Here is a 20,499-nt window from a genome sequence, read left to right as displayed (position 1 = left end):
ATGCACAAAAGTCCAGGTAGCTACCTCAAATTAGTATCCAAATCCCTGAAAAAACACCAGAAGAAGCCACAGCTCTAGTAGAATGAGCCTTAACAGAATAGGAAGGCTCTTACCGTCAAAGGGATAAAAAAAAAAATGAAATAACTTTATAGATCCAAGAAGAAATAGTCTGCTTGTACACCACTAATCTTAAGAACCCAGGATGAAAGAAAACAAAGAGCTGATCAGATTTTCTAATAGTTTTAGTCTTATCCAACTAAAATATAGTTGTTTATGCACATCCAGTGTGTGCAGCACCTTCTCACTGGCAGATTGCGAAGAAGAGAAAAAAGTGGGCAAATGAATAAACTGATTTAAGGGACAACTCATTCACCACCTTGGGCATAAAAGAAGGATTAGTATGCAAGGACATCTTGTCCATATGAAACACCAAAAAAAGGAGGACAAACTATAAGGGCTTGAAGCTCTGACACCCATTTGGCAGAAGTAAGGGCTAACAAAAGCACAGTCTTCCAAGATGAATACTGCAAGGAAGCTGAAGCTGCTGGCTCAAAAGGAGCCCGAGTCAATTTTTCCAAAACAAAATTAAGATCCCAGAGAGGAGGAACAGGCTTCCTGGGAGGCCTAATATGATGGATGCCTTTAAGAAACTGTTTAGCTTCAAATCTAGAAGCTAGAGGAGGATATAAAGGCAAACAAGCAGAGATAGCTAATAAGTGGGCCTTAACAGAAGAATAATCCAAACCAGCATTGAGCAATTCACATATAAGAGAGAACCAAAGGGATATCCAACAAAAGTGGATACAGGTTACGAAAAATACACCAAACTGAAAACCTCTTCTATCTGGATAAGTAGGATTTCCTAGTATTTTGTTTCCCAGCCTCCTGCAAGACCCTAAGCACATCCTCAGAAAAAAGGTGTCTATGTGGAATCAAAATCTTATCACCCACAATGTCAGCTGAAGAGTGGACAAGTGGGTATGGATGAGAGTTTCCTTGTCTTGTGTCAGTAGGTCTACACTGTGAGGTAAACTGTGATGACTGCTCTTGGCTAAATGCAGAACAAGAGGGAACTAATGTGTTTCAGCCAAAACGGAGTCATCAACAAGATTTTGGGAGCACCCTGTTGAATTTTGAACAGGACTTTTGGAATGATGGGAAGGGGAGGGAAAGCATAAAGAATCATCTCCTTCCAAGAAAAAGACAGGGCATCCACCTTCCAAATAAGAGAACCTGGGACTCGGGCACAAAAAAGACAAAGTTGTCTGTTCAGAAGGGAGGCAAAACGATCTATCTGAGGGGTACCCCACTGGTGGACAATATCCAGAAACACATCCCTATGAAGCATCCATTTGTGGTATTGAATGAAGGACCTGCTCAAAGTGGCTGCCACAATATTTTGACCTGAGGGGATGTAAACAGCCTGAAGAGTCACTTGATACTGGATAGAAAGTTCCACACCAGGAGAGCCAACTGGCAAGGAAGATAAGATCTTGTACTCGATGTTTGTTTACACACCACATCACTGTGGCATTGTCTGTGAACACTCTGAGAGGTCCCAGGGAGAAGAGAGGATGAAAAGCCTGAGGAGCCAGCAGAAGAGCTCTCATTTCTTTGACAATGATGTGCTCTTTTTGTTGAAGAGGTGACCAAACACCTTGCAACTTTAGGGAGCCAAATGCTGCTCCATATCCTATGTCTGAAGCATCTGTGAACAGCTCTTGAGAAGAAAGAAGGGGAAGAAAAGGGCGCCCTGGATTTATCAGCAACTGCTGGATCCACCACTCAAGTTCCTTCTTGAGACAAGTCAGAACAGGAACTACAAATTCAAGGGGATGCGCATGCTGAAGCTAAACTGAAACTTTCTCATGTGGAGTTTGGCCAGAGAGGGCATAGGAATTGTGGAAGTAATGAACTGACCTCTCAGAAATGTCCTGGCTGTTATGCAGGCCAGAGATAGAAGAGTTTGAAAAAAGTAAATGAGTGCTAAGGTCATGGGGGAGGCAGGGATGCCAGCACAGGCACAGTCTAGATCCTGCACCCCAGGAAAACATGGTCCTGAGAAGTAGTCAGAAAACACTTTTTGAAGTTTATTGTGAATCCCAGGCTTTCTAGAAAGGAAATTGCAAAATGAAGATTTTGCAACAAGATCTCTGGAGAGGATGCCAGAAACAGGAGGTTGCCCAAGTAAGGAAAGACTTGGATCCCCTGAAGCATGCAAAAAGCAATCACAGGAGCGAGGCATTTGGTAAATACCCTTGGGGTAATAGAAATGCCATAGGGCAAAGAGGAGAACTGAAAATGCCAGGAAGCAACAGAGAAATGTAAAAACTTCCTGAAAAGGGGATGAATAGGGATATGGAAATAAGCATCCTTGAGATTAAGAGACAGCATATATGCCTGAAGAAGCAAAAGACGTAAGAAAGTGTGAAGGGACAATGTTTGAAAAGAAGGCATCTTCAGAAAATGGTTTAGATGAGAGAGGTCTAGAGTTGGTCTCCAGGTCCCCTCTTTCCTGGACACTAGAAATATCCCGGAGTAAAACCCCCTCACCCTTTGGGACAGAAGCACCTCCTGAACAGTACCCTGAGTCAAAAGAGCTCAAACCACCCCTGAAAAGAAGTACAGATGTTCCTAAGGGGGATGAGGAATTCTCATAAAAGGAGGAAGGGATTTCCAGACCATGAAATACCCCTAGTGGATAATTGATAGAACCCAGGAATCCTGAGTAATCCTTAATCAAACAGAGAGAGAGAGAGAGAGAGAAATGAAAAGAAAGAGGAAAGTGGCTGGGAAGAACAGGATTGTCAGACATCACCTGGTTTATCAAAAGGAGACTTCTGAGGCACAGAAGTCTGAGTATCCTTTGGAGGAGGAGCCTGCCTGCCACCCTTTTTACCCTTAGGAGGGCGAGATTGTCTGCAAACAAAGGCTGGCTTACTGGGGTAATTTTCTCTGAAATGTAGGCACGGGAGAAACAAACATATTTAAGTTCCTGTAAAGCCTTGCCCTTATCCTGAAGGGACTTGAACAAATCAGCAGCAGCTTTTCCAAACAAGTGTTTATTATCTTGAGGGTCATTCATAAACATGACCATCAACACAGCCTTAAAATTATAAAGCAAAGATTGAAGCAGAAGCCAAAAATAACTTCTCATCAATGATACAAAAGCAGCAATCCTAGAAGAAGCATCTGCTGCATCATAACTACACTTGATGGAATGATGAGCCACCTGGGAAGAAGTCTCTAAAAGGGAAAAGGCAGAAGTTTTACCTTCAGAGTCTGGAAGATCAGAAATCACCTGACAGGCCTGGGAAAGCAGAGGCAACAAGTACCCGGATATATGCGTCTGATAATTAACAGCACTAAATGTCAAGATAGGAGAGGTATAGACCTTCTTGCCTAGCCTTTTCCATGGTCCTATCTTTATCAGAGGGCACTAACTTAGCAGAAGGAAGCAACTGACAAGGTCTGTCAGAAGCTACTGACACCACCAAGGAGTCAGGAGGAGGACAATTATACAAAAATTTACAGACATCAGGCACCCTATAGAATTTATCAGGTTTCTTGGGGACAGGGAGCTGAGAATCTGGAGCCTTACAGGCATTAGAAAAGACATCCAACAAAGCAGCCAAAAGATGAAAGACAGCAGAAGGTCTAGGAGAATCCATCTGCAGTAGCAAATAATACATTTTTTGTTTCTCAGAAACTTGAGCACAATCCTATTTAAAGAACTCCATCATCCTTGAGATAGTGTCCCCAAAAGAAATCTCTTCAAAGAAAGTATCAGGACTGGTACCTTCCTCCGAACCATAATCTAAAGTAGTGGGAATCTGGGAGGAGTAAGCAAGGGATTCCTCATCTGAATCTGCCTCCTCCTCAGAGGAATCCTGTCCTCTGGTTCTCTTAAGGGGTAGTGGACCAAGGAGGAGTTGGAACAGAAACTCTCTGAGGAGGTTTTAAAGCCATCAAAGCACTAAACGACTAACATTCACTCTCTGGATCCTTAGGAGCTGAGAAAATATGCTTAGTCTTCTGATTTTTCTTTAATGAGACATCTGCCTTAAAAAATTTGGAAGGCTCCGACTCAGTATGGCACTCAATAACTGTAGCAGGGACTTCTTCTCTGATTAAAATTTGAGGAACACCTCTAGGCCCCTTGGAGGTAATCAGCATTGATTCCCCCTGAATGATCGAAGTGGATATCTACAATGACTCTTCGGAAGTGCCTAAGGTCAGATCCCTGCCAGCCTCCAACTCGGTCATGGCAAAAGAATCCAACGATAAAGCTGGGGAAACCTCTGAACTATCACTCACCTCAGGAGGGATGTCCAGCCTAGGTTTCTTGGCCGCCTTCTTCACAGACAGCTGCCCCTCAGAGTGGGAAGTTCCCTACTGTGTCTTTTGCAAGAAGCTTAAGATATTGATTCTAAAAATAAAGTGCCAAAGAGAAAGCTTACTACAAACAGTCTTGGCAACAAAGGCCTGACAAATAGAACAGGACACATAGTCGTGTGAAGTGCCAAGGCAAAACAGATACTGTTTGTGACAGTCTTTATGGGGAATCTGTTTTCCACACTGGCATTTACCCTTTTTGGATGACATGAAACCCTGCAAACAACAAAACAGCAAAAGAAAGACAAGACAACAAAACACCAATGGGGCACTTATCTGTAAAGGCTTGGTGAACAAGCAACTGAATAGACGTTCAGACTGACAATCAAAAGAAGGCATTTGGACTTGCAGCGAAGTAATTCTGAGGATGGTACATCTGGACATCACCTTTATGCCCTACGCTATGCTAGGAGCACATGTATGACATAAGGAGTACCTTAAATCAACCTAAAGGCTTTGGTATATTGTCCGGATGTCGGGCCACCCTTGGCAGAGGATCCCTAGTGTAATGAATACTGCAACATTGAAATGGAAGGGCATCAGTGCATACTTAAGATTTAAGCAAGCAAGTCCCAACTGAGGTGGGGCATTTACTTTAGTGATTCGAGGAAGTATAAATTGTTGGAAAACCATGGAAATTCACAACAAGAGGGACAATTAAAACCATATTTGCATCCATTTTTTCCAGTCAGTTTCTGGAATGTATGTGATTTTAAACAAGTTTTGTCTGTCAAGAATCCAAAATTGAGTGGCATGGGCAAGTTCACTGTCTTTCAGGGAAGAAACTGTTGCACCTACGTGCTGTCATGAATGTGATTTGACATGAGGAGAAACAGATAAGCTAATAGCTGGAATCCCTCCATTGATGAAATGGTAAATCTTGTACAACGTGAAGAATAACTTAAAACAGTAATAGCTAACAGAGATGCATCCCATGTTGATGGCTCTCTTACAGCTGTAGCATACAAAACTGAAATTGCGATATACTCACTACTTGCAGACTCAGAGATGAATCGGTGCAACCACATTTTGTCTGTGCACCTTTATGTTTTGGAGGGACTGTGTGTGGGTAACATATATATATATATATATATATATATATATGTATATATGTGTGTGTGTATATACATATATCTACACACACACACACACACACACATATATATATATATATATGTATATGTGTGTGTGTGTGTGTGTGTCTATTTGACTTTGTCAAAAATACACATAACCGAAACTTACACTGGTGAAACCACAGAAACGAAATTCACTACAAAAACTTTCTATACTGAAGGTCAAGTCAGTACATTGAATAACAAACTCCACAAAAAAAAAAAAGCAAAAAAAAAATTTTAAGTAAAAAATTAACATATGTTTTTGCAGGGGGCAAAGCCTCCCTGTGCCCCCACACCCACCACAAATTATATATACCAAATCCAATATCACAATACAGTGGGGAAAAGGATAAATTTCATAATCCTCACTGTACCGCAATCTCCATTTAGAAGCTCTGAGTGCTGTGTAACATCCCCACCTGATAATTCTTTAAATAAAATGCACTGCAGCTCCTGTAGCAGAATTAAGTAATAGTTTATAAAAATACAGAAAAAAATCTTCTGATAGAGAAAAACACACACACACACACACACTAGTATAACATGTAACAAGTTTGCATTTAGTGTGAATAACTAACCGGGCTCTCCTCAGATGCGTTTCGTGATGACACCCATGATGCCACTTTCAGCCTTCCAACTTCAAGGTGAACTAATCCTTGTGCACACTGAAACCAAAATAAAGGAATTAACTCTGAAAAAATGCACATTGCAGTGCAAATGAAAATAATCACTTAAAATACACACACACAGAAATTAACACAACACTTAAGTATAACACTAGTGGTGTGCTGTACTGAAAATTCTGAAAGAGGCTAATAATCTGTGCCAAATACATCTGGAGGGAACAACTACTTTTAAATGTTTTCCTCTTCATCCTTTATTTCCCTTAACTCCTATAAAATCTGTTGATGCAACTGCAGTAAAAATATAGATGTATACATTTGTGAATATGCAGAGACAATCCCTTTTTAGCAATCTGTGAAAATGTTAACACACGTGCTGTTTTACAATTTATTGAAAAATCTAATAAAATTCTAGAATATGTATTGCTCGAATATTCTAGAATATGTATTGCTTGCTACTAGTGAAACTCGTATATTACATTTATCTTGTAATTGTTTGCGGCGGTCTATATCTAAGCCTGTTTGAGTTTTGTTTATTTAGAAATATACATAAAGAAAGCAGATATACTAAAGTCAAAAAATGTTAAGCCTATGTATGCCCTATAACTTCAAATAGCTAAAAAAGACCTTATTTTTGCACTTAATTATTTTTACTTCAGGTCAATGACTTTAACTTTATTCTGTTTGGGATACTGAGTCATGCTGCCATTGTATAACCCAACAAACTGTAATATATAACACAGACACAACCTTGTTGTTTCAGTTATGAATACCACAAAATTTCATTTAATTTATAATACTGTTAAGAACATAACATATAAACATGCAGTGTTGGGATGACATACTAACCTTCAATACTGTAGCAACAGTCTCTTGAGATGCACTCCTCAAATCTTCACCATTCACAGACAAAATCTGATCTCCTTGCATTAATCGTCCATCTAAGTCTGCCGCTCCTCCTTTAACAATGTCAGAGATGAATACACCTGTGCCATTGCTAGTAATAAAAACAGTGGTATGCGGTTATTAAATCATATTTTTCAAAAAGATGAGGCTTCTCAACCTTATTCTTAGCTAATGAAATGCAAAACCTAAAAGGTTTGTGGAAACAGAATGACATAATGAAAACATCAAAGAAAAACAGATAAAAAAGTGTACATAGCTGAGATAGTGTAGGAGCTTAGAGGCAAGTCAACCTGATGGCATGGTTCATAGGTTCATACTAGGCTATCTGCCCTAGGGCATTTATAAGCCTAGCCAGAGTGTGTTTGGCTTTCGCCACCCATTTTAAATGAATTTTGCTATGCCCTTTTTTGAGGTTAGTATACTGTGCCTCTGTCTAACAGTGACACAGAAGTGATACCCGGGGTAAACCTACTATCTCCCATCCACTCATCAAGATTCCTCTTGAAGAGAGTTAATGAGGGACTCTGCCTAACCTGGACTGGGATTTTATTCCAGAGTGAAGGGAGCCTCTGGGTTATGAATCTGTCCCTCCAGCATGTCCTATTTATTTCAGTGCTGAGGTTCAAGTCTCTCGAGCGCGTAGCTCGATGGGATTTGGATTTTCTGAGGTGCAGCATGTCCATTAATTCCAGGTTGGACATGGCTTTATATGTCAGGCACAGATCGCCTCTGAGCAGGCGGTATGCCACTGAGTAGAGCTGGAGTTTCTTTAACCAGGCAGCATATTGCATCTGTTTGAGCCCTTTGATCCTCTTGGTGAGGTACTTTTGGGGTCTTTCCAGTTGCTGCAGGTGTCTGGTAAGGTACATCCCAAAAGGGGCATTGTACTCAATTATAGGCCTGATGAGGGATGAGTAAAGAGGCATGATGATCTCCTCTGATCTAGATGTGAATCCCTTCATGATTAGGTGGGCTATATAAAATGTTTTTCTAACCACTTTGGCCACGTGGTTGTAAAATGAGAGATTGCTATCAACTTGGGTCCCCAGGTCCCTAATTACTTCTTCTGTACTTAATGGATTACCACCTATGTGGTAATTTGTGGGCACTTTGTTTTTGCCAAAGGGGATGACTATACACTTTTTGGCGTTTAGCTCGAGGCCATGGCTCTGGCACCAGTTGTCTGTTTCTATGAGGCCCTTTTGTAGGATGCTTGTGTCGGCTGGAGAGTCTATTATGGCACCCAGTTTGCAGTCATCTGTGAACTTGGTCAGCCACAGTCCTTCCGTGTTAGCCTGTACCTCTGAGAAATATATACCGAACAAGAGAGGTTCCAGGACTGAGCCTTGTGGGACGCCACTTGTAACTGGTTTGGAGTCTGACATGGCTCCAGCAATTCTAACCATGTGGGTTCTGTCCTTGAGCCAGTTTGCAACCCATCTAGTGACATAGGGGTTTATATTTAAGCTGGTGAGCTTATCTATAATGCCCGAGTGGGGTATTGTATTGAAGGCTTTTGCAAGGTCCAGGTAGGCTGTGTGGACCACCTTCCCCTCGTCAATGGCCTTGGTGACTGTTTCAAAGAAATCGACCAGGTTTAAGAGGCAGGATCTGCCCTTAACAAAGCCGAACTGGGTAGGATCCAGTGTCTGTAGGTCCCCAATATCTTTATTTATGAGGTCCATGATGATCCTTTCCATAGCTTTGCAGACCAAGCTAGTCAAGCTTATGGGGCGATAGTTTCCAGGATCCGTTGAGGCACCACCTTTGTTGAGAGGGACCACTGTTGCTGTACGCCACTCTTTGGGTACATATCCTGTAGTAAAGCTGAGACTGAACAGTAGTTTTATGTTTGGGTTTAGTTCTTTTTGGAGTTCATGTAGATCGCAGCCCGGGACACCGTCTGGTCCCATTGATGCTGTGTTTTTTGCTTTGGAGAGGGCGGCTCTTACCTGAGCATCTGAGATGTCAGGGGGGCAGCACTCTGCTGGGATAGATATTTGCCCTTTTGGTGGGAAGGGGAGTTTGCTGAACCTGTCAGCTAGGATGTTGGCAATGTCTGTGGGTTCGGTGTATTTTTTGTCATTTTGGACTAATTCTGAGCATATCTGGGAATTCCCACCCAGGTTCCTAACATAACTAAAGAAAGCCTTGTGATTATCCTTAGTGTCCTGTACAATTTTTCTCTCGAAGCTGGCCTTAGATCATTTTATGAGTGCCCGTAGTTTTTTGCTAATACTGATCAGAGATGCCTTCCCTTTTTGGGATTTTGCTCTATCATGTAGTAGCTTCCTCCTTCTATTGTATAGTTTGTTTATGGCTGGGGTCCACCAGGCAGGACGCCTGACTTTGGAGGATTGGGTTTTTGGTTTTATTTGGGATTGCATGATCCATGCATTCCTGAAGGTGTTCATAGAATGCGTTTATAAAGGATTCTGCGGTCTGGGCCGTATTTTCCACAGGCCCGGGGGCTTTGAAGGATTTCACCTCGGTTTTGAGGTGTGTGAAATTTGCTTTAGAGAAGTTTTTCACTGTGGTTTTCTGGGCAGGGGCAGGGGCTGGGGTCAGGATGGGAATATCTAGTGAGATTAGTTTATGGTCTGATCTTACCAGTGAGGGATACACTTCTGGTCTGGAGCATAGAGTCCCCATGTTGGTGATGATCAGGTCCAGTATGTTTTCCCCTCTTGTGGGAGTGGCAACAAGTTGTTCCATAGCATTTGAGTTTATAAATTCTAGGAACCTTTGGGCTAGGGTGTTGGAGCTACAGTAATGCTCCCAGTCTATGTTAGGGTAGTTGAAGTCGCCCAATATAATGGTGTTTGGAGAGACCTTCATATTTTCCAGTGTTCTCAGGAAGGCCGAGTGGGGTTCCTGGGTTTGGGAGGGTGGTCTGTAGCAGGCTATAAACTGGAAGGCAGTTTTACCCACTGTTAGTTGCACATGGATAGTCTCTGATGCTTCGTGCTGTGCCACCAACCTGGAGGCGTGGGTATCTTTGACGAATATTGATACTCCCCCTCCTTTTGTGGGTTGGTCCAAGTTTTGGGGCCGAAAAACATGGTATGAGGTATAACCTGGTAGTGTTGGGGTGCTCTCGGGAGCCTTGAACCAGGTTTCTGTTACTGCACAGATATCGATGTTCTCCATGCTAAGGAGAGTTTCGAGTGCGTGCATCTTGAGGTTTAGACTTCTGGCATTGAGCAGCATTACTCTTAGTTTCTTATCCCTTGTGATACCTATGGAGGTGGGTTGGTCTTTTGAGCCTTGCCTAAAAAAAACACTATGGGGGTGGCAACAGCCTTTGCCAATATCCGAAAGCCCAGGGGTGACAGGTGCAAGCCGTCCCTAGTGAAGCATCGTGGCTTGTTGAGCATGTCATCCCAGGCAGACAGGCATTGGATCCCCTTTGAATGACACCAATACTTAAGCCAATTGTTGAAATTGATCATCTTGTCTTCATATTGTGGCATCATTCTTGGTGAGGGTAAGATGGTACTCAAGGTCAGGGTCATACCAGCCTGGGCTACATGCTCATACAGCTCCTCTATGTCTCTTTTCATGTAGTCCAGGGAGGTACGTCTCAGGTCATTCACACCAGCATGGACAATGACTGAGTCATATTTGTACTTGCCTTGGAGTGACCTGAGTGCTTGTGTTATGTGGTGGATCCTAGCGCCCGACAGGCAGCTCACCGTGACCTTCTCCTTGTTCAGCCTGGTGAGCGGGACGTCAGTGTGCCTGATGACAGAGTCACCTATTACAAGTGTATCAGGTGTGTTGTTTAGCCTTAAGGGCTGTGACTGTTCGGCACACTGGCTTTGTGAGCTATGTGTTGCACGTGTTTTGTTTTGGGGTAGCGGTTGCTTGGGTGTCTGCTTTGGAGGTCTCTGCTGCTTAGGCAGATTTTTATTTAGAGCCACCGAGTATGTTTTTGTGGGTTTATGTGTTTGGTTTGCTGTCGTGGTAGGTCTATGTGAGACTGGAATTGTAGTGAGTGTGGTTTCCTTCTCCTCCTGACTGGTTACGCCAGTACTGAGTTGAGAGAGCTTAGCCTCCAGCAGTTTGGCTATATGGTTGCATCTCTCACATGTGTTGGAATTTGTTGGGAGGAGGAGAGGGTTGTCTGTGTACATGAGGCAGTTGTAACATTGCCTCAAGATTCCCAGATTCACCAGCTGGACCGGAGAGGAGATTGACAACTGACCTTTGGACATGCTAGAATAGTATTGGGAATTCCTTTATAATTGAAAAAAAGGGCCAATGGGGAACAAAGTACTGAAGGGGAGTTTGTGAGGGTGTAGTGCTTTTAATTTTTTAGTGCTGACTTATATAATTGCTTTAGTGAGCAAGTGCCAGGCTTTAGAGTGGGAATAGGGTGTTTATTATGAGAACTAGATCGGTTCTAAGGGAAAAAGTGAAGAGCAGACTTTGTGGAGCCAAGAATGGTTTAAACCCAATTAAGTGGCGCTGCCCGATGCTGCGCTATGCGCAAAATCGTGCAAAGCCGTGCTAAAGCGGGTTTTATACAGGGGGACTTGAAAGAGCTAGAAATTGGCCCAAAATGACCAATAGACTACCAGATTCTTGTGCTGGGAACACTCCTCCAGGGATAGATAGGCTGCTCCAAGCTCCCCACTGCCACTGGTGAACAAAGAAGCCTCCCTTTATCCAAGAAAGGAAATGGGCAACACAGGAACTTTCCAAAAGTTCAGAATACAGCAAAGCCTGTATTTGGACTACTCTAGGTCAGGAAAGATGGGAAACAAGGATATATATATTTTTTTTTGCAATTGGTGATTATTAATGTTTTTAAAAGCAATCTGTGAAAAAAAACCAATGATCTGGAATATCCTGCTGGAAAAAAAATGAAAAGACAAGGAAGCTGTGTTGATACGTAGGACACAACTGGTGCCAGCATAGCATATGTACCCACACCTGCTGATGCAGAAAGGTAATTGCCAAATAAGACTGCTCACTTCTCAAAACAAAAATTATATTATACCAGACAGCGTTCACTTCTAATTTGCTGCTCAAACTCATCTTCTCAGCATTTCTACTGCATTAAATAAAATTCATATGCTACCCATAGAGGATCTACTGGCATGAGTTGCACCTATCCACAAAAATCTGAAATTTGCTTATTTGATGTCATATTCCATTCCTTTAACCATAGTTGTATTTCTGAACATCTAATATTAGACTGCTAGTCTCCTTCTAGCTGTAGCACCAGTGCTACTGTGCTTTCCTCCAGTAGTAACCCCATTCTCAGCTGGCCAAATCAGGTCTCAGCAACTTAGCCTACAGTACGTTAGTACTGCCCCATAAGAATTAAAAAATCTTTCCACCTGCTCCTGTTTTGGACAAACCTCTGCCGATCTTTGTACTTTACTTTGGTGTCAACATCTTCCATGTCATATAATTTGTGAAATCTAGGAAATTTAGTAAACTTTATTTTGTTACCTCAGCTACACATACATTACTGAGGCAGTGCAATTAACACCTACACACACCTCCTTGATAATATCCTCTGGGTCAATTTGATACAAATTCTGTACCCTTGTACCTTTCAGTAGTTTTTCATTGATACATTTCACATGTTATGTATATTGGGCCCACACATACTTATTTCTGTATTGAACATGATGCTTTTTAGTGAACTCAAGAATGAATATTTAAGACACAAATGAATATTTGCATATATATATATATATATATATATATATATATATATATATATATATATACATACAAATGGATGCATGCTTAACATATTCAATAACGTAAAGAAAGATACACACAAAGATACAACAAAAATTGGGTCTCAGTGTTGCCTGCTCCTATGTTATATACAAAAAAACATTTTTGCAGTCAACAGTCTACTACTACTTCTTCTTTCGGCTTTTCCCGGTTAGGGGTCGCCACAGCAGATCACCTGTCTGCTCATGATTGGCAGTGGAGTTTTACGGTGTCGAGTTGCCAGCCTGGCGCCCAACCTTCCACAGAAGGCACACATGCACACACTCATGCCTAGGGCCAATTTAGAGTGTCCAATCCACCTACAGCATGTCTTTGGGATGTGGGAGGAAACCGGAGCACCCGGAGGAAACCCACGCGAACACAGGGAGGACATGCAGACTCCGCACAGAAGGCACCCCAGCCGAGAATTGAACTGGAGAACCTCTTACTGTGAGGCGGCAACGCTAAACGCTGCCCCACCGTGACCACCCGCAGTCAACAGTCTACTAAAATAATTAAAAGAATTGTGTCACTTTTATGGGTCTGAAAATAGTCAATTAACAATAAAAATGGAAGGGGATATGAGGTTAACTTACGGATACCGCAGAAAGCACACAGCACTTACACTTTTTAGCTATTTGCTCCTATGTTTACAATACTTGCACAGGGAAGTGTTTTATTCAGACAAAACATGAACATTTTAATTATAATGTAAAAGCATCCAGCAGGTCATTTATTTTGATTTTGTCTTCACTCGGTTTTACTGGAGGTGGTACTATACTGGTGAGGGACACACTGCTGCTTTGTGCTCAGCAGTTACAAGGAATGGGCAGTCAGTTTGACAACTTGCAAGTGTGCTTACTTTTTTCATGACACAGCAGCAATGCTTACATGAGCTACTAGCTGAAGGACTTTGAATAAGCCTAAAATTTAAGTTGCACGATCTGGAGCAAAGAATGTTGAATGGTTGCTCTGTGTGCCCTTAACGTCAAATGTTCATAACACTGAATGCATAGGTTTTTGAAGCCAAGTATCAGTATAAAGACTGGGGGGGATGTTTGCATGAGTGTGTGCATGTGTGGATTAAGGTTAGGTAAGAAGATAGTGTATGACAATTTGGTAGGTGGTTGTGACATTTAGGATTTGGATAGGAGTTAAGTTAGGTGACAGTGGTGTTTTGTGTTTGTGCATGTTTGTAGGTTTTGTATGCGTTCTCTGTCTGTGATACCAAGTTTAGCCACAGTGTTACAGGAAGGGTTTTCTAATGCCAGGTGAAGAAATGAGGTTAACTTAGCAGGTATTACTAAGATGGAGGTGATGGGGGGAAAGCAACCCACATTATCTTTCTAGCATCTCCTGACCTTAACCCCAACCTTACACCTAACCTTAGAAAAACTCTTGAGATCTCAAAACATCACAAACACCTGACTGCAGGGACAAAAGTCATAATTATTAAACAAAATCACTGAAACAAATTAAATCATTTTTGCATGGACAAGTCCCCCCCTTGCAGCCTGCAAACCGCTTTTACATATATATGTATATATATGTGTGTGTGTGTGTGTGTATATATATATATATATATATATATATATATATATATATATATATATATATAAAAATTCTGATATGACTGAGATACATCCTCAGGTACAGAAATCACAATTTCTAAATAAAAATTCTGGTATTTTCACAATAGTGACTGCACATAAGAGTGCTGATCACTAGTGTGTTGAATACAAGCCTTGCATCCCGCTTTGTTGGGGCTACTGAAATGGATCGCAGGAAACTGATTTTCTTGATGACTGGCAATACAGTCATAATGCCTTGTAGTTTGCAGAGCTTCTTGGCAGAGGCTGTGTCTTATTCATTAGAGTCCCCATCCCCATGTCTGCCATTCCATAACAATACTTGTCTGTCACATAAAAAATATATACTAGTACAAGAAAGTAGAAAAGTTCTTTCTGCAGAACTCACCCTCTTCATACTTTTGTGTATAAAATTACTGGGTTTCATTTTATGAGCCATTCCTGTCAATGTACAACCACTTTTGAAGTATTTAATGACAATCTTAGAATAAGAACAGACAACCAAAGTTAAGTGTGAGTGTCTTATGCACGACCCTTGCCATAAGAATGTTGCACAGAATCTCTTACACGAGGACCTTACTACTGTCTGGATATCATTTTCTCATTCTGGGAGCACATTAAGTGTGTTGCAGATATTCCATGAGTTTTACGCTGTTTATTTCCTCTTGCATCTTCAGAAATACCTGTACACCTGAAGCATCAGACTCTAGTAATTTAAGATGAATAAACCTCACAGGCATATTGAAGAAAGTAATGGACATAATCATATAAGGATTTATTCATGAGGAAACACTTTTCCCATGTCCTAACCAAGTACAGTTTTGTCAAACGTAGATCTTGTATGTTTAACCCAGTGTGACATTTGTCAAATGTGCATCATGTATGTTTCACCTAGTACAATTTTTGTGTGTGACTGCTAGCCTGGATGAAAATTTAACAGTTAATGCAGCTTACCTCGAAGTATTTAAAGCACTGAACATTATATCCCACCATGCATAACCTAAGGGATCTTAAGGTAAATGGATCCACAGTAACTTGGGTTTCAACCTGGATATATTGTTGTACACCAAACGTAAGAATAAGAGGACTCCTATCATCCCCATCCCCTGTCATAAGTGGAATCTCTCAAGGTTCTTTCCTGGGTCTGCTCCATTCTGGTGTCTAATCTCAAATGTCAAAACTTGCTACAATGTCTCTTTCACAAGTTATGCAGGCGACTGCAGACATGAGGGGAACTGTCATTAACAAAGCTGAAACTATCTCCTTTGAAATGTGAGTTCACATTACTGGTGCAATGAAAAAGAACCTGGCTTCAATGTCAACATATATAACATTATGGCATTTGGTAATCCGCTCTCACCTGCTCCATATATTAATGATCGTCAATAGCTACAAGTTAAAGGACGTGGGTGTCCTTGTATACAATGACTTTATTTTATTTATGTCTTTGACTGGCAGAGTAGATTGATCCAAAGCGGACCCATTTCATCTGCAGCCTAGAGGTATAACAATGAAGAGACAGGAAAACTAATTACAGCAAAGTATCACAAAGAAAGGTGTAAAAAAAAAAGTTACAATTTGCACAACAAGCAAAATCATTCAAAACTTGAGGATTAAGCTTGCCAAAGAAACATAGTCAGAATAGTGTATATTCATAACTACATGTTGCTAAAAAGGTCTGTAAATGCCAAAGAGAAATATAAATGGGGTACAGAAGGGAAGTGAAGCAATTATATCATGGAGGGATTGAAACAAGAGCAGGAGGATTGCTTTGTAAGAAAATGAATTAGCTTTTGTCTGAATGTGGTGTAGCTTTGTATACTGTGTCTTTAACCAGGCAATGAGTCCCAGAGTGTGGGTGTTGGACTGGAGATAGTATGTACAGTTGGGAAAGTGAGGTAGCTGGTCTGAGGAGAACTACTGCACTGTTTGATTAATGAGTGAAGTATATAAGGGGCATTGTTCACAAAGTGTGTGGCAAGTCTATATTATAAGGTGTATTGTAATAAGCAAAGTAGTTGGAAATCTGCATTCCCCTACAACAGGAAGCCACTTTGCTCTTTGCAGATTACTCCAGTAGTGTTCTGTTCTTGGGTTGGAGAAGGATAATGCAAAGTATCCTATTGGAGACCGTTTGAGGCTCTTTCTGTTTTTTTTCCTAGAGGCATATGTAAGTAGAGGAAGGCATACTAAATGTTGGTGTAGTAATATATATTTTTGCCAACAGAGTTTCTGACTTCAGGGGTTATGTAGTGGGAAATATTGCAACAACAATTTCAGTAGTGGATGAGCCAGCTGGCTAGACTGTATGTACAGACTTTGCTCAGGCTAATGGTCTGACAAATCTGCCAGAAACAGTCACAGTTCCTTTTTAATGTTTCTGATTTAGACTGTTCCAGCAATCAATGACAGCTCCCTATCAGGTTGTGGGGGAAAAAAAGAAAAGAAAAAATATCATTCGTTCCTACTAGCACTGATTATACTCTTTTTAGCCAAAGCAGTACTGCAGCATGACTTAAGTGGGTAAAGAGCAAGTGAATTAATGTGAAGCAAGGACTAGCACTCTGTTAACCTGAGCAACTGATCTTTAGCACTTGCCAGGTATGCTAACAGGAGAAGATATTTCAGTTTTCAGGGACAGTTTTTCTCTTACAGGTTATTTTGCAAAAACTGTCAAGACACCAGAAACATCTGTGGGCAGTGACTCATTGCTGAAGATGGGGATAGCTGTGAATGACAGCAGCAAGTGGAAAAACATTAAACAAAACAGACTGTGTTGTTCGTTTTGTACTGATGTAATCAAGTCTATTCAAGAAGTTGAAAACTGATGAAGGCAGATGCATCTTTGTTTAACATTCATTTGTGAGGGTCTCTCCTGGACATGCTTAGAGAACCACTTTGCTCAAATGGGTGGGAAAATAGCTTGTAGAAAGAAACTGCATCGAATGGCCACTTCCCAAGCTGTGATTGCTAATCTGCAAAGGGATTAAGACTTTTCCTTACCTTGATTGTTTATGTACCACATAACTGTGGTATTGTATATCATCACTGGTGGAGTACCTGGTATCTTCAGCTTTAGAAGTGATTTGATTAGGGCCATCATTTCCTTGATACTGATGTGACTTTTCTTGTGCAAGAGGCTCCATACACCCTGGACAGAGGTTTCTAGGGAGCAAGCTCCCCATGTAAAGTCTGAGTAATCTCTCAGAATGCTCTGTTCTGCCAGAGGTTGTATAAAGGGGACTCCTAGACCAGAGTCTACATGTTTCGCCCACAGGAGTAAGTACTGAACTAGGCAAGAATTTGTTGACTGAGAAAGTTACAGTGCTAGGTCTACATTGACCTGAGATACCACTGGATTTTTCCTATGTGGAGTCTGGCATGACAAACTATGAAAATAGCTGAAGCCATGGTCAACAAAGCTATTTGAAATTGTCTGGCTGAAGCAAACTTCTGTTTTGCCAGATTTAAAAACTAGCTTTTGTATTCTTCAGTGTCATCTGCAGGGAGAAAGGGCAAATGTAATCTAGTATCCATTAGGCAACCTAAGAAGACCACTCTGTAGGAGGGGGTTAGAGAGGACTTCTTTACACTGAGCATGGATATTAGATTCTGGTGATAATTCATGGAGAAATACAGTCTCTTTAGTACCTCTAAACTGCAGGCAGCTTGAATTATGCAATCATCCAGGTATGGACAGATGTGAATTTTTCTGACTGCAAAAGACCATAACTGCAGCCAGGTATTTTGTGAATATTCTTAGCACTGTAGAAAGCACAAAGGGCAAAGAAATAAACTGATAATGTGAGCCCAAGACAAGGAATCTTAAAATACTTTCTATAACTCTTGTGGAGTAAGAGTTTTTTTTTTAAATCTAGGTATGCAGCAGAGTATTCTGGTGCAGAAGAAACAATAGAGTTTGAAGGGCATGCAATGTAAAGTGAGGAACCATAAAAAATATTGCGTCTGGATAGGTCTAGTTTCTGGTCTGCTCCCTTCCTAAGGACTAGAAGCAGTCTTGAATAAAATTCACCTCCCCACAGATATGGAGGAAAGCACAGTTGTGTAATATCTTACCATGAGTAGATGTCCTCATTTTCACTGTTGCAGTATTCCTTACATAAGGCATCTCCTGCCAAGGATAGCCCAATGTCTGGACAGTATACCAAAGTCTTTAGAATTTACGGGTGCCGTACATTGGGTCTACTTCAAAACATCTAAAACACGCAACATCTAATTTCATAACATCGAGACCAGAACATCTAAAACCCAAAACATCTAAAACCCATAACATCGAATTTCATGACATCGAAATGTGCAGAATATCGAACACTACAAATCACATAAAAATAACATCCCCTCCACATATAACACCACCAAACTATCAAACACACTTTGTACTATGTTTCTGCAGGGGGGCAAGCCCCCCTGCACCCCCACACCCCCTGTAAATTAAATATACCAACTCCGGGATAACACTACAGTGGGAAAAAGTTAATTTCCTAACCCCACTATCACGATCACCATAAAGAATATACATATAATGTCTATATCACTTACTTGTATGGCCTAAAAAACACATGCAGAGTGGTAAAATAAACACTATATAAATTCCTACACTATATATATAACTACAGAAATAAAAACTACAACATCTCATAGTGATACCACAAGATTAACAGATTAAACTATAACATTTACATATGTGCTGATACACTATTACATATTATACATTTTAGATGTTATGAAATTCGATGTTATGAGTTTTAGATGTTATGGGTTTTAGATGTTCTGGTCTCGATGTTATGAAATTACATGTTATGGGTTTTAGATGTTTTGAAAGGGTATGCTCCCTGCACAAGGCTTAGTGCATAAAGGTGACATATGGGCATACACATTTTAGAAATGGAAAGCCCCAGGAGGAACACAATGTCCCTAGGGACCAACAGGAACATGTGCATCCAGAAGTAGAAATGAGACAGAGAGACCCCCCTGGCCAGGAGGGCAAGGGGAACAAGGTAGAGCAGAGGGGGTAGGAGGGAGTGAATACTACAGCAGTGAATAGAAAGACATTTACTGTTACGGTTTTTACACAACTGTACTATGCCCTTCTATATCACTGTTGAAGTATTCCTTACTTAAGACAAGAGTGCAAAAGCTCAAGAGGAAACATGGGAGGAGGAAGGCACTAAACAGCCCTCCAGAAACCCATGCAGGCTAGCCCTGGCAAAGCCAGATCTAGCCCTGGAAATAATATCCAACTTACAATGCTTAGTGAAGGCATGGACCGAAGACCAAGTAGCAGCCTCAAAGACTGAATTGGTTATTCAGCCCTTTGAAAAAAAGCTCCAGAGGAAGCAACAGCTCTGGTAGAGTGAGCCTTTACTGAAGGAGAGAGACATTTGCCATAAAAAAAGAAATGGCTTTAGAAATCTGGGAAGGGACAGTCTTTTTAGAAACAGCTAACCAAAAGACCTGAAAAGAAAAAAAATGTTACTCAGATTTGCGAATAACTTTAGTTTTATCCAAATATCTGAGCTGTTTATACAAGTCCAAGGTGTGAAGAATCTTCTCACTGGCAGACTGTGAAGAAGGAAAAAAGGAAGGCAAATGAATAGACTTACTAAGGGACAACTCATTGACTGCCTTGGGCATAAAAGAAGGATTAGTACAAAGAGACACCATGACCCTGTGGAAGACTAAGAAGAGGGACAGCCATGAGAGCCTGAAGTTTAGAAACTCTCTTGGCTGAAGGAATAGCCAAAAGAACAGTCTTCCAAGTACAATGTTGTAAGGAATCTGAAGGAGAGAGCTTAAAAGGAGCATGAGTCAATTTCTCAAGAACAAAAGTGAGGTCCCAGGAAGAAGAAACAGGCTTCCAGAGCGGCATGATATGAAGGACACCATTGAGAAACTGTTTGACCTCAAATCTAGAGTCCAAAGACATCCACTTTCTATGCCAGAGGACAATGGACTGTAGAACAGAAAAGAGGAAGTTGTCTAGGCAAAAAGATCTACCTGAGGAGATCCTCACAGACGGACAATGTCCAGGTACACATCTCTGCCAAGCATCCATTTGTGAGCTTGTGTGCTGGACCTGCTCAAAGAATCTGTCATTAGATTGTGCTCTGA

The 20,499-nt window shown here is 41.1% G+C and overlaps 1 protein-coding gene across 1 annotated transcript in view; it reads right to left on the bottom strand.

Moving 5' to 3' along the window:
- PATJ (PATJ crumbs cell polarity complex component) overlaps window positions 1-20,499 on the bottom strand; it is a gene marked incomplete in the record, with an annotated part of 2,990,875 nt that overhangs the window by 252,485 nt on the left and 2,717,891 nt on the right. The window contains 2 exon segments of the mRNA XM_044085542.1: window positions 6,089-6,175; window positions 6,983-7,130. Coding sequence (XP_043941477.1) covers window positions 6,089-6,175; window positions 6,983-7,130 — 235 coding nt within the window.

The sequence above is a fragment of the Protopterus annectens genome, chromosome 10.part0 (genome assembly GCF_019279795.1).
Source record: "Protopterus annectens isolate FY-2018-M chromosome 10.part0, PAN1.0, whole genome shotgun sequence".
NCBI lineage: Eukaryota > Metazoa > Chordata > Ceratodontiformes > Protopteridae > Protopterus > Protopterus annectens.
Note: the sequence above shows the minus strand (reverse complement) of the source record. Positions and strands in the feature narration are given on the sequence as shown.